The sequence below is a fragment of the Scophthalmus maximus genome, chromosome 11 (assembly GCF_022379125.1).
Source record: "Scophthalmus maximus strain ysfricsl-2021 chromosome 11, ASM2237912v1, whole genome shotgun sequence".
NCBI classification, from domain to species: domain Eukaryota; kingdom Metazoa; phylum Chordata; class Actinopteri; order Pleuronectiformes; family Scophthalmidae; genus Scophthalmus; species Scophthalmus maximus.
Window position 1 is genome coordinate 19,012,595 of NC_061525.1, and position 24,002 is coordinate 19,036,596.

At 41.3% G+C, this 24,002-nt stretch overlaps 1 protein-coding gene across 4 annotated transcripts in view; it reads left to right on the plus strand.

Moving 5' to 3' along the window:
- The window catches only part of pak1 (p21 protein (Cdc42/Rac)-activated kinase 1), a 44,424-nt gene that overhangs the window by 4,627 nt on the left and 15,795 nt on the right, over window positions 1-24,002 (plus strand). For 2 of the 4 annotated variants that reach the window (XM_035623386.2, XM_035623389.2), the window contains exons 2-3: window positions 5,223-5,287; window positions 21,626-21,846. In XM_035623386.2, the coding sequence (XP_035479279.1) occupies window positions 21,654-21,846 (193 nt within the window). In that variant the 5' untranslated portion in view covers window positions 5,223-5,287; window positions 21,626-21,653. Of the gene's footprint in view, window positions 1-5,222; window positions 5,288-20,156; window positions 20,314-21,625; window positions 21,847-24,002 lie in introns of those variants that run through there. The other 2 variants (XM_035623387.2, XM_035623388.2) reach the window with 2 other exon arrangements.

Consider the following 24,002-nt stretch of genomic DNA (forward strand, 5'->3'; position numbering starts at 1 on the left):
ACACACACACACACACACACACACACACACACACACACACACACACACACACACACACACACACACACACATATCTTTGCTTTTAATCTGCCCTTTTCCCTGTATCGCATGCACGTTCCTTCAAACTCACTCAAGCAGCTAAAACTCTCACTCATGGTAAATTAATCATACACGAGACACTGAACGTATGTTTGGGAAACAGAGGAAGGTTTTGATGTCACATATCAGTCCTCCAGTCAACTGTGTGCGCATGCTTGCTGAATATTTCCGTGATGAAGTATTGTGTTCACACCCTGCAGCCTTGTATCCATAGAGAGATTGTGTGTGTGTGTGTGTGTGTGTGTGTGTGTGTGTGTGTGTGTGTGTGTGTGTGTGTGTGTGTGTGTGTGTGTGTGTGTGTGTGTGTGTGTGTGTGTGTGTGTGTGTGTGTGTGTGTGTGTGTGTGTGTGTGTGTGTGTGTGTGTGTGTGTGTGTGTGTGTGTGGCCCCTGCAGTAACACCTCATATAGACCTGCTAAGAGCAGAGTATGTTCAACTGGCCCAACAGACCAGGACCAGACACTACAGGTCTGTGACATTTTCAGTATATTTTTCTCTTGGTGCTTTTCACTATTTTTTTCCCTCAGTTTAAAGGAGGGGGAGTTCCAACACGGTAACCACCTATCGTGATATTTTCAAATGCCAACATCATGATATCACTTTTACAAACATCACCCGCCCAGTTACTAGAAACTCAAAAACACATATATCCAAAGATAGAAGAGCAGATAGTCTCTCTCTCCTCAGCTCTATCTGTTTTATGTCTGTTGAGAGAGATGAAGAGGACATTTCCTCTTCATCTCTCTCTCTCCTTCCTCTCGTCTTCTCTCTTTCCCTTTGTCATCCTCCTCTTGTCCTCTATTTCTCCCCTTTCTCCTGTCTGTCCACCTCCTCCTTCCTTCTCCTCATCCCTCTCTTCTTCCACCCTGTTCTACTTCTACTCCTCCCTTCTTGTACTTATCCCTCTGTTCCTCATTCGATTTATCATCTCTCCTCCTCTACTTTCTTTCTTCCCTCCCTTTTTCCTCATTTGCCGTCTTCTGCCTTTCTCTCCTCTCTTTCCTCCACGTCTTCAGGGTCGCTCTCCTCCCTCTTTACTCTTCTTCGCCTCTTCTTCATCCCACGTTCACTCATCTCCTGCACCCTATCTGACGTAGCCACTGAAGCAACTATAATGCTGTTATCTATAAATACCCCTTCATCTCTCTCACTGTCAAACAGAGGAAGTTTCTCTTATTGCTCTGATCCATTTCTGTCCATCCACTAGTAACATTTCCTTCTCTCTGCTATTTCGGCCAGAGGGATTCTCTCACTTCCTGAAGAAGGAAACATTTTCAAATCATAATGAATACAGTTGGCATATTTCATCTGCATTGCTTGACATTATCAGTGTAGAGAAACATGAAAATCTATTGGAATGTCTTATAATAAGCTATTTATCTCCACTGTAAAAATGTATCTGCATAGCTTATTTGACTGATCACATTCACTCTCTGCAGCTCTGCCACTATGCTGGATGTTTGAAGACAAATTAGCATAACGTTGTCCATATGCAAAATAGGGCTGTGTGATATGATGATTTATATCGTGTGATGATAAGAAAATGTCTATGAAAATGTTTCATATCATCATCCATAAGTCACAAATCACTCTTTATGAGCAGTATGTGCATCTCTTTACGATGCAACAAAACAAAATTAGGTTATTTTAATAAGGAAATAAGTCAATTATAATCACGAAGTCCATCAGATTGAAATAAGTCAATTATAATCACGAAGTCCATCAGATTTGCACGTAGTTTTCCAATCAAAAGCAGCTTTTCCTTGGTTATCATTAAAGTTGGTCTGAATTCATCATGGAAATCTGCCACAGCTGATTAAAAACTACTATATAGTTAATTTTAACATGTTCAAAAACATTGACTTAGTATTTCAATACTGAATATTTAAAATGGAAAGATTTGTTTCCATCGTCTCTATCACGCCCTCTTCCCTGATTTTTCTGTTTTCCTCTCAAGTCAAGATCCATCCATCTCATCTTCTGTCTCTGTCATCCCATCTCGTCCCTTCCTCGGGGGGATGTTTCATGTGTGTTCTCACCTCTGTTTTTAAACAGGGAGACAGGAGCAACACCCTCCTCCCGTGCCACTACACTCCAAATTTTAAATATGGCCAGTCAAGCACGTCAGCCTGACCTCTACGTGCACTCTCTCTCTCATATTAAAAATAATTTACTAGTCACTGTCGTTGGGGGGGAAAGTGTTTTATTACATTGTGACATGGAATGACCATGGAAAAAAAACACGTTACTGACACCAGAGATGGATTTAGGTGGTCTTTCCAATGATCAGACAACTACACCTGATATATTTAATCAAGTCAATCAAGAGAGGATTAATCTTTATAATCACTTAAAGGGGCAGTAAGCAATTTTGTAGAAAGATTGTTTCTCTCTTTGTTGACGATTCGACTGCACTGGCCGGGGCTCAAACCTGCAGCCTCAGGTATGGGAGACGGACACGCTAACCACCAGGCCGAAACTCCTGAGGAAATATTTGCTGTGTGTATTGGATTAAAATGGCTTACTGCCCCTTTGATTGTCTAAGCAAGCATGCCAAAAAATTTAATTGAATATTTTCTTAAAGACAAAAAATGTATTTCCTTTTGTGCTGCTGGACAAACAAAAGCAATGTAATGCTATTTTCTGACATTTTACCATCAAGTATTCAATTAATAGATTCACAATTACGCTCACATTTGTCTGCCAAGCACATTACACGCACAAGTCGTCCAACTTATTGTATGTGTGTGTTTCACCTCACAGATAAGACGCACGGCAGCGCTGGGGGTGTTGGGGTGGGGGCAAAGCCGGCTAAGAGGGCAACGTGTTGGATTTTCAGATGGTGATGCCTTGACTGGAGCAGACAAAGCTAATTTGGAGATAAACCTGTCCAGTCTGTTCTAAAAGTAATGTCGTCAATCTCAATACACCTGTTTATAATGATGGATGCACAGGGCTGGGTGCTAATTAAAATGTTATCCTTCATAAACTTTCATATTCTGTAATGATATGATTTCACCATGTATCCTGAAACTGAAATGTACAAAATGTGTTAACGGCTTTAGAGTTTGAATATAATATTCTATAAATAGCCTATTTTTTCATTGTTTGAGTCATTCACAATTATTTTCTTGCTTTATAATTTGGTCTGTGAAACCTCAGAATATGGTGTGAATAGTCCATTACACTTCCGTGCGGTGTAGATGACATCGCAGATGTCTTGTTTTTGTCTGACCAGCTGGCCAAAACCCAAAGATACTCTGTTTTTCAGCAAAAGAGGGAAAATCATCCTCAATCCTAAACGCAGCTTTTCGGATTATTGAAATAAATGTGGATTCATTTCACGTGCTTTGACTCTTGGGAGCTACCTGCGCCCTAAATAATATTTTTTTATTTTAAATGCATGGCACAAGTTTGTAATCCTCCAATGGGTTGGACATCCAATATGGCGGCAAAACACCCATAACACGTTTTCAAATAGAGCCACACAAATGATTGGTGTGATCTGAGTGTTTCACTTCGGTCCCCTTTGAACCACAAACATTTGTGAATGATACATTTTAACATAAACCTGTGATATTAAATGTTACCCATTCACTACAGCTGTCTAAACTACCAGAATCTTCTGTCTTTTTCCTTTCATACAACAGCTCTTAAATATCTAACCTGGTCAGATCTGACGGCTGTACGCAGCTGAGATAAGTTGTGTCTCTGTTTGAGAGACCTGCAGCTCACTGGTACCTATACCTGTACCTGTGGCTGTAGTGAGTGGATGTACTGTACATACATTTATGTTAAGCTAAGGCTAACCTTGTGCCAACTGTCGCTCCGCCTGTGCGTCTATTGAAGCAACACCGGTGAAATGGCAACACATGCACCTAGAGTTACACACACAGGTGGTGGCATGTTGCATTAGTCTGCGGTAATGAGAGTTCAGCGACACATTGATAAGCCATAATCTACAGCTGCATGTGCCTAACCTTCTGTCTGTTGGCGTTACTGTCTGTGTATGTGTTAGTTTTCTCACAGTAAGATGTGAATGTGTGGACAGCTGCTGGGCCGACACTCACCTCCTGCCCTCCCTCGCTCCCCCACCCTCATCTCTTTCTGAAGCATTCATCTGTTCAGCCTCGTCTGCGCCCGCGATGACACCAACATGCTGTATACATGCAAACAGTTTCCACCTCACTGATCGGACGGAACACTGTTTGTTCGTGTGATGGCACTTGGATGCCAAAGGTCAAGAAAACCGATCTGGAGAACCTGACCCGCATTGCATAGTATTACTATTCTTCTTATCTTTGCACTATGAGTCACATTACCCAATTCACACTTCTGTATACAGTAAAGCGCTTCTCTAACATTCATACACTACATTCGCACACTGCAAACAATTTGGGGTCTTCTTGCCCAAGGACACTACAGCATGCATACTGGAGGAGCAGGGGATCAAACTGCCAACCTTCCGATCAGGAGGCGACTGCCCTGAGCCACAGCCGACCCGTACATACGAGTTTGCTGTGATGAGTTTGCTGATTGGTGTGGTTTCCAAGCTTGGCAAGGCATCCCTCAAACTGCTCCATAGGTGGAAACATACTATATACCGTATATGCTATACTGTATAATTTACTGTATCAAACTGGGAAATTCTTTTTTATATATATTTTTTTTTAAACATTAAAAAACAGTCAACAATTGCTGCATTTCATATTTTGATTAACATAACTTCTTAACACACTTTGATAATTTCTCATTAGTTGTATGAAACTAATCTTTGACTCAAATTCTCTCTGTGATCATCTCATTCGTGTTTCAAAGGGACATTTCATTGCCGTCACAGAAGACTATAAAAGTGTTGATTTATATCGAGGGTCATAAAACCCCAGCGCCCAGGAAGTACCGATCAAATTTCCCAATAAATCAAATCCATTTTACACGTCTCAACACACGTTTTTCTGTTCTGAATCTCAATAGTCAAGGAATCATTGACGACTCATCCGTATCCCGATGACTGAATTAAATAATTTCGATTCCTGTAGATAAACCGTACCTCAGCCGTCTAAGAAAGCGATGAGGTGATGAAAAGTGTGTAATAATAACAGCCGTTACTTTGTGTCTGTGCAGGCAGCAGGTTCCATCTCTCCCTCTGTCCTTTGGTGAGAGGAGCGTCCCAGACACGACATTAACAGGTAAGGCAGATGTTATTTGATCCTCCTCTGGGGATTCTGTGCTTCGCTGTGATCAGTGACTTTGTGTGTCATCAGTCAAAAGTATTTTAAAGAAAGATTCATTCAATGCTGTTGTAAGTCTTGCCAATAAGAAAGGACAAGTGCATCCAGTATTTATTATGTCCCAATGAAACCTTTTAATTTAAAAATTCAGTTTTGGACATAAAATAATCACCATGTTTGTGTGGTGTGATATGATTAAAATAATATATCCCAACAGAAGGTATTTTATATCCAGATAATGATGCATATCGTTTCTCATAGTTTAACTCGACCATGTACATTTTTGGACTTTTGGGGTTTGTTTTGGGCACTCGACTGTACGTTTTGGCCTCTCATCCGTAGACTCTCTCCGTACTGTTTGATATGACTCTTGCGTAGATGCTAAAAGAGGATAGTGGTGCTTGTGTCTGTTGTGGAGACTGGTCTGTGGCATCAGTCACAAAGTACAGTTCTCTGGTCCATGTCAGACTTTCCATACCCAAACCACGTCCATGTGACGGGAATAGCTCCTGCTTTTTTGCCTTGGCTGGTCAGAGTCATTCTCCTGTCAAGAATTTCCCCTTACTGGGTCTCGTTCTCTCTCCTCCATGTTTGTTCGTGTTGCCCTTTGTGTTGAAAAACAAAACAGCAAAACAGCACTCAGATGATGAGATATGTTTGTGAATTGTGATGCAATGAAATAAACGATAGAGAATAATATGAAACAAATGATTTCTTATCACCTCGTGCAGCCCTACTATCTTATGTTCTTACAAAGAACTTGTTGTTGTTTTTAAATATCTGCCAAAAACTAAAGTTCCCAACATATCAGTTCATCTTGACAAATGTAAGAATGAAAGAACATTTTTAAAGAGCTGTTGGTGTCTTCCTTGTATTCTTTCCCACTCAGTATACTTAAAAATTTTAATTGTTAAATTCTCCGTATATTAAAAGTCAAATATATCTTTGATAAGACATTGAAAAGAGAAACAAAGAGAAGCTGGTTGATTACTGACTGACTGCCAAATGTGTTGTTTTATCCACGATACAGTGATTTATTCACTACGAGCACTTTGTTGGTAATTTCTTGCAGCAGCGACTTCAAGGATTCTTTTTCTCAGTCGTTGGCTCTGGCTGCAGGTTAAACTGCAGGTTTCATGAGATCGTTTGTCACAATTAAGTCGTTTCAGAGGAAAAACGCGCACCGGTGGACGGTGTTGCGGTTCACTGAGGGAAACCACAGTGTTTCACATTATGTAAGTTGGCTGTAATGGGATTCTGCCTCTCTGGCCTGATGGCTCCCTGCATGCACTGCAGCCTCCATTATTTATGGGGTTGCCATAGTAATGGGGATGGGGAGGGGTGGAGTCCGACAGCTGGTAGATCAGGGATGGAGACAGACCCTCCCCCCCAGCACACCTGTGTCTGCGTGTATATATGTGTGTGTGTGTGTGTGTGTGCGTGTGTGTGCGCGTGCATGTGTGTGTGTGCGTGTGTGTTTGTGTACTTACTTACTTATGGCTGAGAAGCAGTCAGAGTTTCATACTGTACTTACCGTCCAGCTCTCACTGTCTCACACACCTTCAGAGGGTTGTTTGAGGGTCAGGACTTTGTTTTAGTGTGTGTGTGTGTGTGTGTGTGTGTGTGTGTGTGTGTGTGTGTGTGTGTGTGTGTGTGTGTGTGTGTGTGTGTGTGTGTGTGTGTGTGTGAGAGAGAAAGAGAGAGAAGAAAGAGAGTGTGTATGATGGGGATGTGGGGGTGAATTAACTTGCTCATGAGAACAGTAATTCTGAGGCTTTGCCATGTATATTTTATGTACTGCATCATTGTGCATGCATGTGCACAAGCTCCAGGCTTCTGTGAGTGTGTTGGGAAATTTTGCCCCAATGTGTGAGTTTTGTAATGAACATTTGTAGGTATGACATAAATAATAGTTTTAGTTAACGTTCTGCACAATCAGTTAGAAAAAAAACAACAACTCGTGATTATGTTGGTGCAGAAATCTTTGAATCTTCTTGTTATATTCTGATACTACAAAGGGGCCCTCTTTGTCATTTGTGATATGATTCTGCTATACAGTGTATATTTAATTTGACTTAAATTGACTGGGGGATTCTCGACTCCATGATATTATATCCTTCATGAATATTAATGAAGTCAAACAGTAATTGTTCATCAAATCTTTGGATAATCACACAAAGGATCCCTCAAAATAAGTTGCTTTTAAATGTCTTTATTACAGTTTAATCTTTTGAGACAGAAATTTTTTTTCAGTGTCTTTTAATTTGTGGGTCTGTTACTCACAAATATCAGATAATAAGGAGGACGCAGATCAATGGCATTGTAATTAGAAGTCAACAGACATAATCAATAATCCGTTCCATTATATCATATTTTCAAATAAACAACCTTGTCAAATCCACAGTCGGTCATGGTCCATTAAATAATGCTGTAATAGTTAGAAGGCTGCAACAATGTTGGCAGATTATCTTTCTTGTGATCACACTTACTCGTCTACCTCCGTTTGTTACGTGACTCTCGCCTTGCAGGTGTTTGGTTTGTTGAGAGATTCACATACACAACCAGAGATATTAAAGCATCTCATCTGAAGTCTTCACAGATCCACTTGATTCCCAAACCCCCAGACAGGTCGAACCAGGTCTGGAGGGGTCCTGAGTTTACAGTGTGTGATTTATTTTTGTCATAGAAAAAAAATGTGTTTGTTGAGGCAGATGGAGAGTGTGAACTGTGAAATGGAAAATGATGCATACTGCTGCTCTTTTCTTAATAGAGGGAGCATCGCACTGATATTGTATTGTGTGTGTGTGTGTGTGTGTGTGTGTGTGTGTGTGTGTGTGTGTGTGTGTGTGTGTGTGTGTGTGTGTGTGTGTGTGTGTGTGTGTGTGTGTGTGTGTGTGTGTGTGTGTGTGTGTGTGTGTGTGTGTGTGTGTGTGTGTGTGTGTGTGTGTGTGTGTGTGTGTGTACACCTTTGGGACAGGTGTATCACTGCTTGTAGGTGGGTGTAACATGACACTGACGGATTTTGAGTGTGTGTAATGTGAGTCCCAGAGGGCTGCCCAGCCCTGAAGACACAAGATCACACGCACACACACACACACACACACAATACTGTAAATGTATGTGTTATGTAAAACACATATACACTAATTAACGCTACAAGAAGCGTGGACGCGTTTATTTCTGAGGCAGAACAGCATTGCTTCGGTCTCTTTACCTAACTTTAATATCCGCACTGGTAATGAAACTAGAATCAAAAATGTACAATGACAATAAAGACTCTATTCTCTCCACATCTCAAATGGGCTTTGTTTGCTGTGATCACTCTTGGTGTGAACAGGCTGATGAAGGGGCAGAAGGAGAGACGAGGTTCAGAGAGCAGTGGAGGGGAGGGAGGGAGGGAGGGCGAGAGGGGTTCAGTAGAGAACAGAGAGCGAGGGGGGGGGGGGGGGGGTCGAACTCTCAGACAGTTTTCCCAGTGAAAAATGCTCTTGTCTAAATTCCAGTGGACTCGTGTTGCTACTCCGCTTTCTTTTCTATTCTTTGATCCCTCCCTCTTTATTTTCCTCTGGCCCCCACTCGCCCCTTTCCCTCTCTTTTCTTTTTGTGTCTCTCTCTCTCTCTCTCTTCCTATTTTGTGTTCTCTCACTATGTCTCTCGCTCCCGGTGTTTCACCGGTCTCTGTCAGTCTCTGTTTTACTTTCCCTTTTGTGTCGCTCTCTTCTCTTCTTGCTCGCTCCATTGTTGGATCCCTTAGACCGGTCGGATTTTCCCTTTTTATTCTTACTTTCATTCAGTCCTTTTTCTTATTTGTTGTTGAATTCCTCCCTTCCTCCGCACACACGCGATGTATAGCTGTAAGCAGAAAACTCTCCAGATAAATTAAACGGAGTGAGGGCTGATGTGACAAGGCAAAGACAACAAATACCATCGTGACAAAAAACGGCGAGACAGACGGCTCTGCTGCTGTCAGGGGTTAAAAAGTGAAAATGAAGTTTTGCAAATTACTTTTTATCCTTAATATTTCCTTATGCCTCAGCTAGCTGTCATGCCAGTTTTGAAGTTTTTGATTTACATGAAGAGAGACGGTGAAGTTTTATTTTGAAGAAACCAGGATCTTTCTTTCTTTTTTTAAATACAGATTTCCATCACCTTATATACGCTCTCTCAACATCCTCCATGTATTTCAGAGAAAACTCCCAATATCAAACCCTCAGTAAGGACTGGAAATCGTGTGATTCACACAACCACACCTCTAAACATTGCTGTCTTCGGACTTTAAATGTTTGATAGAGGTCAACAAACTCCTCGGGGCTGGTCTATTGTTGTTTACAGTAATTAAAGTCTTGGACTTAATTGTGGCATTGACCCGTTGATGGTTTAGAGACCAAACTTTGATCTGTGCAGCAGCAGACAGAGGGAGATGACAATGAGAAAGTAGCTGCTCAACACAGGAGCTTTTAAGGGACAAAGACGGAGACAGCTGCCTTTTTTGAGGGAGTTTCATCTGTAGAAAAAGACCAAAGGAGGAGAGAAGACACTTGACGTCCAGTTGTAAACACACACACACACACACACACACACAGTGTCCTGCAGCTTTGTATTAAAGAGACTGTAAGAACCTTCTTCCGCTCGACTGCAATCTATTGGATGCCACAACTGATTTATCTCCACTGCAGTGTGCTTGTGGGTGTGTGTGTGCGCGTGTGTTTGCGCTGTATACTTTATGAAGCATCCATCATGTTTATGGCTCGTAATAATGCTTTTTCTAACTGCCACTTGTGTGTAGATTTTAGTCATGGTACAATGCAGAGTGTGTATCCATCTTACTGACTGTATTTCTGGTGTGTGTGTGTGTGTGTGTGTGTGTGTGTGTGTGTGTGTGTGTGTGTGTGTGTGTGTGTGTGTGTGTGTGTGTGTGTGTGTGTGTGTGTGTGTGTGTGTGTGTGTGTGTGTGTGTGTGTGTGTGTGTGTGTGTGTGTGTGTGTGTGTGTGTGTGTGTGTGTGTGTGTGTTAAACCTATCAACATGGAGGATGTACTCACCACTTAAAGCTCTGCAGAGCACCCTGGGATTGCATTGGATGCTTGACGCTGCATTGAGAGGCTGTCTCCACTTTCTCCACCCCTTCTTCCTCTGATTTTTTTTCAGTTGTATATCTTTTCCCTGTTGACTGGTCTCTGTGTAACTTTCCTCATATCTTGTTCTGGATATTTGTCATTCTTCTTCCTCCCCGAGCAGATGCTAAATATCGGCATTGCAGTCAACTTGCATATTTTAGTGGATCAGTATCTGTTGGAATAAAGCTGATCTAGTTCCAAATCTTTTCTTTACTCTATTCTACTGTGGTCATATCAGCTGTTGCTAATTGTTGTTAATTTCGTGCATAAACTTTTGTTTATTCTGCCCTTTTCTATTGCTTCCTTCCTCCTTCAGTGGACGTTTCCAGGTCTTCTAGCTCTACCTTTTCTTGTCCAGTAAAGCCAGTAAGATCTTCTTTAAATGACTAATCAACTTCAGGCAGTGAGTCACCGCTGACCAATGACAGCTGCTGATTCAGACCTTTGCTATTAACACGGAAGGAAAGAGAGTTGGTGAGGCATAGTTGATAAATCATTAAGGACTTTTACAATGCTTCCCCCTGCTCTTTATTTCCTCCTGCTCTCTGCTGTTCTGAAAAATCACTTTAAACAGAGTTTACATTCACACTCTGCCCCAGTTTTTATTTTTATTCTTTTATGCTTGTGTCACAATATATTCTGTCAGTTACCAAGACCACATCTGTTAAGTGTGGTACAGAACAAAACACAAAAGTCCGGCTATAAATATTTTCAAATGACTATACCCACGACGGCCACACAACAAGTCCGCCAACTCATACAATGAACTATGTCATATGTGGTAAAAGCGACCAAATCGACCGTTTCCTAAAATAGCTCCTCTACCGGTACTTTTTTTTTTTGCCTCAGTGTGTGTGTGTGTGTGTGTGTGTGTGTGTGTGTATATGTGTGTGGGTGTGGGTGTGGGTGTCACGGCTGGTGACTACACACATACATTTGTTAACTCCATCTCTCCAACACCACTCCAAAACCACAATGCATTTTCTGGTATGTAACACTGCACCGCCCTCTTCTTCTATGTTGTTGGTTAATACATGTATTAATCATGGCAATTAACTGCTTATTGATTAATCATTGCATTATTATTAAATGATGTTTCCATGTGAATTTATACATTTTTAAGATTCTTTTTTTTTACGTGTGTGTGTGTGTGTGTTGGGTCTTAAGTTCAGTACAGAGCTGAAACATCAGGTCTCACAGTTGGGGGGCTTAATGTGACCTTGTAGTTTATGTCAGTATTGATTATGTAGAGCTTTTTGTGTGTGTGTGTACGCACGCTAGCTCTTTATCGGATTTTGTTGTGTATGTGTTTGTTGTCACACACAGGAAGCCTGTTGACGATATTTTCGTAGAAATCTATCAATCGTCTTCATCATTGATGATAATCTCTGTGATCTGTGAATTCACTACCATGTAAGTCGAAGAAAATCAAATTCGCACATTTAAGCTGATTAAAATTTTGGTTTGAAAATGTACGTGCTCAGTTTTCATATTGTTCTTCCATACTTTGCCATGCTCTGTTGGATATTAGAGTAGATTATGCTTCCTGTTCAGGTCCAGCCCGGAGGACTAGTTTGTGACAAGATAATTTCCCTCTCCAACAGTTAAAGCTTTATGATTTTATTTGTCTGAGCTAATAGCTGCTGGCTTTTCTGCACAAAATCAGACCTTGCTTAGTGGAGTTTAATAATTAATCTTTGCCCGTAAAGAATAGAAATATAATCACACCCAGGATTTTTTTGATTTGAGATGAGAGGGAGGGGTTCATCTGGCAGGACTGCTGGTTTAGTAGATGGAGAAGGAGATGGAGAGGAAACAGACGCGAGCTGGATTCATCTTCACTTTTGATGTATTGAATTAGACAAGCTGAATGGAAGAGGCAGCAGTTTCCTCTGCGCAACAGAAATCTTTTGTCACTTGCAGCACTCGGAGTATAGCGTGTGTTTTAAATAAATAAGGATGTTGCGTGTCATACTTAACCCAAAGAAACGGCTTTGGAAGTTTTAAATGTGTCAGTTATGATTTGGTGTTTCTGATGTAAATCAGAGTTGCGTCATTAATGCAATATTAACTAGGAAGAAATGACTGAGGCAGTGACACTGGTGCAGTTTGGCAGCTGGGGTCATGATTGAGTCCCAGTTTGTCCAGTGGACCAGTGAAGGTTTTGGAAGGACCAGTATCTACTCATTTAATGGGTTATCTCTCCAGCCAGGTCAGACGTTTCAGCATCACTGAAAGGTTATGGTGGTCAGTGACCTCCTTCTCCTCACACTCGCCTCGTCTTTACTACTATACTTTTTTCGGAGATCACATAATATTTGAAGATACGCTGTCGTTCAAAGCTGCGGACAAGTGCAAACTTTGAAACTATGGTATGATCTGCTAGCAGACGCTGTCGTGAATATTTCTATATTTATCTACAGCACATTTCAAAATTGGGAAGAAGCATCGCAATTTGGATCGTGAATTATAATTTTGTGTCAAAAATGTTATATGATTTTTTTTTGTGAAGATGGCAGTGAGCTACCGTGCAAGGTGCTGGGAGGTGGAAGGGAGTTTCTAATCATATTTCTCCAAGTGTTGGAATGGAGTGGCTGGATTAAAGAAGAGATCCTTTGTATCCTTGTACTTACAATAAGTTAGACTCAAGGCAGACTTTAGCTGCAACACAAATTGGTCGGTAGAAAAATCTAAATGAGAAAATAACTTTCCACTGCTTAACATTTGAGTATTTATTGAATTCAGACAGTCGGCGCCATGAAAAAAAGGAGCTCAGTTGTTTCGGCCTGTCTCTCACGCTGCACTTTCAATTTTCTCTGACGCAGAGACAAACAAAAAAAATAAGGCCGGGAAGCAGCGTCTTCTATTACTCTACGTTTAAAATTAAATGAACCATTCTACCCAAATAATTCTGAGGTGGAGGAGAAATGTGATTATGGGTCTCCTGCATGTATAAATCGATTTACAGTAACTAGGTTACTACATGTCATGTTGACGTGTTTCCTGATGACCTGCATGACCGGATTTCTCTGAGTAACCTGGTTACTTGCAGTTAATGTAAACGCAGTGAGTGTCCTGCTCCTGCCTAAGGACACTTCAGCATGTGGCAGGGAGGAGCTGGTGGTGACCGAACTGCCAACCCTATGATTAGTCCTTTCTCCTCCCTCCACCCTCCCTCCTGACACACTGAATCATTTTGGAAATGTAAATGATCAGAGGACTGTGCAGAGCAGATTGTCCAAACGATCTCAGTAGGTAGAATATCAAATTGGTTATGTATGTTATTTTAGCACAGATCAACACACACACACACACACACACACACACACACACACACACACAAACACACACACAGTGGTCTCACTGTATCCCTGGAGGCAATATGCCAAAGCAGGGCTGGACAGATGGTTGTAAGGAGCAGGTTGTCCCTGGGTGTGTCTGTGTAAGTGTGTGGGAGGGGTTCTTCTGGGATGGGATGCCTTGCTTACAATAACCTGCATAATCAATGTGCTGCTCACAAACACACATGCAGACGGACAGCTAGTTTATCATACCCCTCAGATTCGGATCAGGTTGCTTTTATCTGTAAAACCATAGGGAAAATGAATGAATTTTTCTTTAAACTAACACTTACAAAGCAACACAACTGCATTCAAAAAATGATGGTGCCAAGTAAGTCAGCCTCTTCAGTCTCAGGCTTTCACATCATGACTAGATTACGTTTCTTTGCATTCCTTTAGCTGTTGATTTAGTCCAAAGCGACTTACAATAAGTGCATTCATCCATGAAGATGTTACCCAAAAAGTGCAAGAATCATGCGAGTACATAAAACAAATACAAATGATTCACTGAATAAGGTGCAGTGGTAATCACCATCCCCCTTCTCCTCTTCTTTCCCCTCATCTATCCTTTATTTTATGTTTGGCCACATCCTCCTCCTCAAAATTACCATCTGTGTCTTTACCACACGCGACTACACACACACACACACACACACACACACACACACACACACACACACACACACACAAACACACACAGATTGCCACCTGACAAAAGCCTTTCAAGGCCATTTTCAGCAGTTGATTAATCTACATTTGGTGAATATTTCTGGCAGCAGGATGTTTTCTTTGGGACTGAGTCAACATACTGTAAACGTGTGTGTGTGTGTGTGTGTGTGTGTGTGTGTGTGTGTGTGTGTGTGTGTGTGTGTGTGTGTGTGTGTGTGTGTGTGTGTGTGTGTGTGTGTGTGTGTGTGTGTGTGTGTGTGTGTGTGTGTGTGTGTGTGTGTGTGTGTGTGTGTGTGTGTGTGTGTGTGTGTGTGTTTGTGTGTGTGTGTGTGTGCGTGTGTGTAATGTGTGTAATAAGATTTTTTGATACATACACAGTAGTATACAGTGCTTTCATTGTTGATTGTTCAGTTTTTATTTGTAACAAGACACTATCTCAAGGCCCCTTAGACAATATGACAGTTCTTGAATAAAGAAGAACAGTCAGGATGTACAGTATGAACCAGGGACTCTCCCGAGGCTGGAACTTCAAAGACCCAAATTATAATGGGTGTGGTTGAGAAGTGTGTGTGTGTGTGTGTGCACTTGCATTTACACTTGAGAATGGATTCTGTGTGAGGTCGTGTCGCCTGCATGGGGATTTGCTCGTTTCCATATATATGTATGCGTGTGCATTCTGTCAAGTGTGGTCTGTAAAATATGTTAAAATATACATTTGAAGTCTGGGCCTTGGGGTGTGTCTCATTACCTCGGCAACACAATGTTGGAATTGACTCCAGACAGGCGAGACTAAATCTGATCTCTTCACTGTCAATCTCTCTCTCTCTCTCTCTCTGTGTCTGGTTTTTCTTTGTCTCGTTCACTCAAACCTGTTCAGTCTCTCTTCTGTGACGAGGGTTTCGGTGTTCAGAAAGAATCAGATGCAGTTGACTCTTGTTTTATCACTCTTTCCTTTTTTTGTTGTCTTTTTGGCCAGCAGGCTTCACTAATGTCTCCATCTCTTCTTCCATGTGTCCCTGTCTCTCTTTTTTTGTGTCCTCCTGTTTATGTCTCTTATTAATCTCTTACCCGGCAGCACACGCACACACAGTGGCGTCCCTAATCATTTGCTGAGTGTATGTGGTGTAACACTGGGAGCTCCAGGAGCAGGTGAAGGCTCTGTGGCCTCTTCATGCCCAGAAACACTGAGCTCCCCTGGTTGTGGGGTGGATCCCCCCCTGCTGGGTCTGTTAGCTCAGCTAAACGTTGAAAAGGACGGAGGCAGATAGGGAACCAGCTTGGTGTGTGTGTAATAAATAACACTGTTGCCGGATTGAATCCTTGTGAAATTGAACAAAAATCTGTATGCACATTCAATGAAGCACATTTTTATTTTTCAAGTCCAGACATGTTGTAACACTCTCCAGTCTAGGGCTGCGACTATTAATTATTATCATAATCAAATTATCTGTTTATCCACTAGAGTTTCCTAAAGAGCCTGAAGTGATCCCCTCCTGACCAACTGTTCAAACCCCCACGCCATTCTTTATGTGTAATTGTCACATCTTAGCGGCTGAATGAAAAAAACAATTGGGCACTCGTATCAATTATCAATATATTAGTCGGTTAATGGTCTGTATTGATAAATAGTCGAACATCACACGTTGTGAGAAGAGAGGAGGAGGTCTGTAGTCTGTCTCCTATGTTCCCTTTTACACACTTTTCTTTTTACATCTTGTAAAAGTATTCAATCCACCTCCAGACTGGAACATACTTCTTCTTACTGTATGTTGGCAAATGTACACAAAAGACATCAGACGGTTATTATGTCTCTGTTTTTTTATACTTGTAATAATGTTTGTTATGTTTTCTCTTTTAGCACAGTTCCGGCCTAATTCACATTAAATTAAATCATATGACTCAGTAGTGCCCTTAGGAAAGAGCTTAACACTAATTCATTTTGAAAATGAGAAGAAGACAAATACCATGAAAGAATTAAAAATGGGAAACACGTGGCCTACAGGATGCATCATAAAAACTTAATAATAAGAGTGTCGACCAGTTGCAGGTGATGAGTGTATCAGATAAAACTAGATGAATTGGAGCTTTAAAAACTGGGTCAGCTAAAGAACCTGCTCACACACATACATCGCCAAACCAATGATGGCGTGACAAGCATTTCAGATATTAATTCTAGTAAAATTCTTTACTAGTAAAAGAGAGACAGTGGAAGAGGGTTTGATTGATAACACGACTCTGCCGAAACCGACAGGACTGTCTCACCACCACCACTGTGTGTGTGTGTGTGTGTGTGTGTGTGTGTGTGTGTGTGTGTGTGTGTGTGTGTGTGTGTGTGTGTGTGTGTGTGTGTGTGTGTGTGTGTGTGTGTGTGTGTGTGTGTGTGTGTGTGTGTGTGTGTGTGTGTGTGTGTGTGTGTGTGTGTGTGTGTTTCGGAGCCTTTTAATGTATGCAGGGATGGTTCTCTCTTTGTGTGAGTGAAGTCTTCTTCCAGTAAACGTGGCTGCTGGGGCTGACAAGGCGTTTCCAGGAAGTGCTGACTTCAAAGTGCAACTATGTCTTGAGATGTGTGTGTGTGTGTGTGTGTGTGTATGTGTGCACATAATGTAAGTCTTTGTACACCTGTACACATCTATATCTGTCTGTATAGATGTACATTTTGTAAATGTTTACACAAATGGTTTTACAAGCAGGTTTCTTTTGTTTTGCAGTAGTAAAATCAAGAGGGATGGAGATAAATACTAAAGAGTGAATGAGGTGGATTGATGACAAACAGAGAGAGTGAGAGTGACAGAGGCAAGAGTGCAGGTACATGGGTTTCATTGAATCATTGATATGAAACGCATTATGAAGCCTCAGTACATGTCCGAGAGATGTGACCCCCGCAGCAGCGATGATTAGATATCAGCTGCTGCTGAGCAGTTGTGATGAGGAATGAAATACGATCGGTGATTCTCCATTTTAAACCTGCACTAATCAATGTATTTATAGTAGCTATGGATCAAATAATGTAAAAGGGGGTTGCTCAAAGTGAAAAAACTGTTTCTCAGCTCTGCAGAGGATTTTATTTCCTTTCAGCTTTGTTTCTAGTTTTTGAACTTTACCTCCACTTTCTGCTACCCGTACATGGTCGTAGCTGTTGGATGTCTTCTCTTGATACACAATCATCAAGCCAGGTATATTTTAATGGATCATAGCGGCTGAAATAAACCTGATCAAATATTAATCCTCAAATGTGTTTTTTCCACCTCAGCCTGTTGTTCTCGCTTATCACCGCCTACAATGCAGCTTTCTGCTTCCCTTTTTTATTTGGCAGCAGAAGTATGTGAGATGTGGATGTTGTAGTCTTAATGTTGTAACCCCTAACCCAAACTGTTAAAAGGTAAATTACTAAAATTTAAAGGAGACATATTATGCTCATATTCAGATTCATGATTTTAATTTGGGATATTGTTTGAAAAGGTTTATAACCTATAACACACTAGAGGAAACACGGAAAACTAAAAAAGCATATTATCAAAATGTAATAAATTAAAATGTTATCTCGCCTCAGAGCAGTGTATGAAAATATTCAGGTACAGCTTCTTATGGGTAAACGCAGCTTTAAACTCTGGCTCAGATTAGGGTGTTAGATTTAACTGACAAATGGATCCGGAGCTGCAGGGAGTCTCCGTTTATCTGGCTGAACATTCAGAGTAATGTGGGTCAGAGAAACTGATTAGACACGATTCACAAAAAAAAAGATGAAAACCAGGAGATGGCAAACAAGGAAGTTGTCAGCTGAAGAAATGGATGGGTCGGACATGACAGCGCTGACAATTTGTGACTCTCCGAGACACTGTAGTTATGTGTGTGTGTGTGTGTGTGTGTGCAGTAATTTTAGACATCATATAAGGTCTCTGACACAGTGCTTTTTTGTTATCACTCAGACAGTTACCCCCAGTTACACACACACACCATTCGCTAACACAGTCATAAATATACACACTGAGAAATACCGTGTGTGTGTGCATGTGTGTGTGTGAGACCGCTGTTGTGTGATGACACAGGCGTCGGATGCTGTGAAGTGTGTCCTGTCTGTCTCTTCACACAGTAAACAGACGATTTGTGTGTTGTGTACATGTCAAAGACCTTAAATCAGATACAAACACACACACATCAAACACACAGCACTGGGGGCATTTAACAAAAGCGGAGGTATGTCATGTAAGCAAACATTCTGCACCATAGTCTACATTCACTCGTAAAGTCAAGCAGACAGCTGAGCAGAGATTTACAGGAAACGCTGAACTGGATCGTGATAAAATGGACTGTATGAACTTATATAATTTCCCTTTTTTTTTAATGAGATCATAATGAGAGATGAAGCGGTGAGCAGCTCACCTCCACAGATCTCTATCTCTGGCTCGGCTTGTGATAAACTCAACTCTGGTCCAGCCGATCACACGTCAGGCGGTTGATTTAAAACTGTGATTAAAATAAAGCCCGTCCACATTTGACTGTTTCACTGGGAGACAATAAATGTCTAAAGTTAAAGACACTCGTTAACTTTTGCTGTCTGTTGACTGTTTTCTTGCTTCATTATATTCCCCTGTCATATTGTGTTGCATTAAATCACATTAGAGAGGAGAGGATCTTCTCCTCTTTTCACATTCTCTGTGAGATTTCGTTGATTCAGCACCCGACGTTGAATGAATTAATAAATGTTTCTACTGGATGTGCGTGTTCTTTTACCATATTTTTTGGGCATTGTGACCTGTTACATATTGTATGATGATGCTTTATCACGTCAGTTCATTTCCTGCTGTGTCATGTGTTGCTGTTTTTTGTTTTAAATACAGGATTTTTTTGAGACCAATTCTGTTACAGAGTTTCTGTCTGGCTGGGTAAACTGTCTGATTGTTGTGAAACTCACTTTACTCATCCTCTGGTGATCAGTTTCAGAAGATCACTCAGTGTCTGTCCGTGTGTGACTGTGTGTTTGTCATGTAGCAGACATGTGTGAGGGTTTGATTGATAACACGACTCTGCCGAAACCGACAGGACTGTCTCACCACCACCACCACTGTGTGTGTGTGTGTGTGTGTGTGTGTGTGTGTGTGTGTGTGTGTGTGTGTGTGTGTGTGTGTGTGTGTGTGTGTGTGTGTGTGTGTGTGTGTGTGTGTGTGTGTGTGTGTGTGTGTGTGTGTGTGTGTGTGTGTGTGTGTGTGTGTGTGTGTGTTAAGATTGACAAAGATTTATGGTTTTAGTGTCAGGGTCTTTTAAAAGAGGGTAAGTTTTACAGCAGATTTTTAGGCTGTGTGTGTTTGTGTGTTTTAGATCAACAGACGACAAAGCAAGATCACTTCCCTCTAAACAGTGATTGTATGTGTGGAGGCTATTAACATATGTGTCTTCTTTACCTTTGGGTGTTTGTGTGTGTCATCGGATACAATGAACAATTGTTTCTTTGTGTGTTTAGGGATTAGTTTTAGTTTTCTTGTTGCCTTTTAAGAATGTGTGTGTGTGTGTGTGTGTGTGTGTGTGTGTGTGTGTGTGTGTGTGTGTGTGTGTGTGTGTGTGTGTGTGTGTGTGTGTGTGTGTGTGTGTGTGTGTGTGTGTGTGTGTGTGTGTGTGTGTGTGTGTGTGTGTGTGTGTGTTTTTGTGCACCATATCACTTCCTCGTGTGACTCATCTGTTGACTGTGACGTCAGTCTGTGGTAGTTTGTGTCGGTCAAAAGCCAGACCGAGCCTCAGTCTCTCAGTCTCAACTCCCATCAGATCCACAGTTTTCTCTTCATTCAGAGTGATTGCTGGATTTTGTTTTGTTTTCCTCTTGGATCCACTTGAAGTTGTAAACATGATTGTTTGCCTCTTTTAAGGTAGGACGTCAAAAGCTTCTGCTATTTTTTATTGATTTTGAATCTTCACCTGAACTTTGTCGGTAAAATGTCCTTTCTTGTCTAATAATTTGTATTTTGTTCACACAGTTAAGACATTATGGTAAAAGAGCAGGATGATTTCACACACCTGCAAACAGCTGCTGATCAAAACTCAGCTTGGTCCGACCGCTGATATTGTGAACTGTTCATACATTTCACAATGAGAACTGAGTCTGGTAGTTTTCATTTGGCTCGGCGGTTGATTACTGAGGTTCATCTACGTATGCTGAAACAGTTACGTTCTGTTGCTGATCTTTGTATTGTTTATTAAAGGGACATTGGTTTTCCACATTATGATCAGTGTGTTGGTCAGTGCCACTAAGCGTTGTGTAATGTTGTTGTGTAATGCCTGCTGGAACTCTAGAGGTGCCTTGTCAAGTCTAACCGCGGGGATGTTGTCAGACGTTTTTCTCGGCTTGGTGAGTCTATAGAAAGTTGCTGTTGCGTTTCACAGTGGAACGGTGGCATCCTGCGCTAATGGAGCTTGACCCATAGCTGGGACTAAAAGTCAGGATAACTCAAAGCATTTTCAAAATTATAGGTTGTTTGCAGTGCTTCATATTAGTGGATGTGGTGGTTAACATAAGCAAAAGGAAGAAAGTCCTGAAGAAGCTCCACTCTGCCAAAATGTCAGGAAGGAAACATGGTTCATTGTTAGTCCAGGTCAGTCCTTGATATTTCCTCTGGTTATAGCTGTTACCATCTGTTGATTTCATGCATCAGCATCCCAGCACGCTAAGCCATTTAGGAGCACGCCTTGTATGTGGGTCTGCTCCAGAATTTGTTCGTGACAGTGATGACCTAAAGGGTCTCCAAGCGATTGTTTTGGTCTTGAGTCAGATTTTACTGGACTGAACAATGCAGCCCTGGAAACACCCTGAGTCTCAGCTGTTTACAGAACATCACATCCCAACACAGAGACGAGCTGCTTCCTCATTCGGGTTTATTATTTCCATGTGCAGGATAATGTATCTGCTGAAAACACCTGCAGGGAAGTGATACTGTCAGAACTTTGTGTGTCGTCAGTAAATATATTTTTGATAAATCTGTAGTAGCAGTAAGCGATTTTCGAGAAAGCTTGTCTCTGTCTTTGTTGTTGTTGTTGTTGTGATTTTCCGGCTCTGGCAGGGCTGCAAACCCGGGACCTCAGTATGTGAGACCAACGCGCAAACCACTACCGCGGGGGTAGCGGTGCCACCCACCAGCGCGCCCCTTAACCTTCCCTCTCTGTGATTGGTGTGTCTTTGTGCAGGAGCGGCCCGGCTGCAGCTGAGCTGAAGATGTCCGATAATGGGGAGGTCGAGGACAAGCCCCCAGCTCCACCCATGAGGAACACAAGCACCATGATTGGCTCCTGCAACAAGGACCCCGCCCCACTCAACCACAGTTCCAAGCCCCTCCCACCAAACCCGGAGGACAAGAAGAAGAAAGATCGCTCGATCCGATTCATCCTGACGGGAGGAGGCGATAAGAGTGAGTACTGAGACCTGAGAGCTTTTTTTTTGATTCATGGGAAACCTAAATTAGTAGCAGTTTTAAAGTTATAAATAAAGTCCAACAAAGTGCAATTAAAATATAATTCATCCAGGACAATTTTTTTCTGAGAAGCCATGCCCTTCTTCATCAGTGTCCTAGTTCACAGTCATAGTTATCTTCTGTCCTACTTTTCTTGGTGTTGATGATGCCGCTGCTGGCCGCTGAGCAGAGACAGCCTCTGTACAGTGGCCAGCTAAGAACATCTCAGGCACAGATTTTCAAACACGACTCCACATCGTCTTTCCTCAGCTTTCATCGGGATACTCTGTCAGCCTCAGTTGGCCTTTAGAAACGAAGGCATGTCTGTTAACACACATTCAGAATATACACATCTATATTAACAGGCCCTCCTCACTGCTCTTCTAAAGCTGCCGCTAAACAGTATTTTCCTAAAGTGACTTAAAAGAACACGAGAATAGGTGCAGTGGATTCTGATGCAGAGCTTCTGATTGCAGCTTTGACACAATAAGGCCAGACAGATATAAACTGCACTACACTAATACACAGAGGGAGGCTTTAAAATAGAGACAGACACGCTGAGGAGGTTTAAAATGTGTTCACTGATCTAGCTGTGGTTAATAATAAAAACATCACATCTTGGATCAGCCACTGATATGAATTTGATGAAACCTGGACAATTTGTGAATTGTAGTGCTGTTTCAAAAATGACTAAGTGCCAGTAAACATAAATTTAGCAGAACAGCAACAGATTTATCTGTTTACTGCAAAATCAAACAAAAGGCAGACTCTGCTACTAATAATGAAATTTCCTATATCAAATGGCAAATGGCACCATTGAGAAGTTCCTGTAAGTTATTAATACATTTGATAATGAAATATAATAATAACATTTAATGCCACCTCACGTTAAACCTTAATCACAGATTGTTTTACTCTGAACATTAGCTCGTAATTTGTTTTGCTGTAGAGACAAACTTTTGATTTATTTTTCCTTTGCAGTGTAGCTAGTTTAGAAAAAAGAGGTTCTGATTGTAAAATACTGATTTATTATAAATTAAACTCACCTGAACAAAACGCGTGATGCTGTCAATCATAAACACACTCTCACCTAGCTGAGCACACTCTCCTGTCGTACAGCTGAGTTCACTGGTGGTAATTAACAGCTCATTAGCTGTCGGGTGTTTGTTAATCCCTCGTGGAGCCTGACATTTGGCCCTGACCTTTGACCCCAACAGCTGCTCTTTTGGAGTTCAAACAGGGACAGACGCTACTCACGCATCATAAAACTTCCACGTGTGAATCATATTTGGCAGGAAAATGACAGCACACAGTATAATGTTTGGTTTTGTCAAAAACATTTTTTTTTAAATAATTAACTGCATGTTTTGACTGATGGTGCTTTTTATTTTCTGAAATTTATTTATTTATTTGTCATTTCAAAGTGAGTTACTGAAAACATTTTTTTTTTTTACAGATACTGACCAAAAACTATATTTATTTATATAATTAACACACCATGTTAACCTCAAGAGGCTTAAAAAGGAAACCAGACAATCAGCAATGACCAATCAGAAAAGGCTATAAAGGGGGAGGCGGAGTCCTCCATGAACTTTTTTGACCAAATGAGTTAGGAATGTCTGAAAATGTCACAGGGGGAAAAGATGGGGTTAAGACAAACCTTAGGTTAAGTATTAATGAATGAACTTTAAAATACTGAGTATTTTACACCACTGTACACGCACAAATTAAGGAACCAGCGCTGAGATAACAGCTCTGGTTTATGTCTCACATCACATGGCTGGCCTACTTTAGACAATACATACATGCATGTACTCACATTCTCTCTCACACACACAGCTCCTGCTACTGTGCTGAGACTGCTACTGTTCGGATAGAGACCATCCTCCAGCCAGCTGATACATACATTTCTATGAAAATCTAAATCAACGATTAACCTGCTGATAACCACTAATTATTCATGCATTTCATTTGGGACAATCTGGTGTTTCTTTATATTTCTTTTTTTTTTATCTCACAAAATCTTCGTCATCTTTTGTAGCTGAGGTGTGTACTGTCGGGCTACAGGCATCCTGATAGTCGATCCATTCTTTATTTCCTCAGTCTGAGACTTG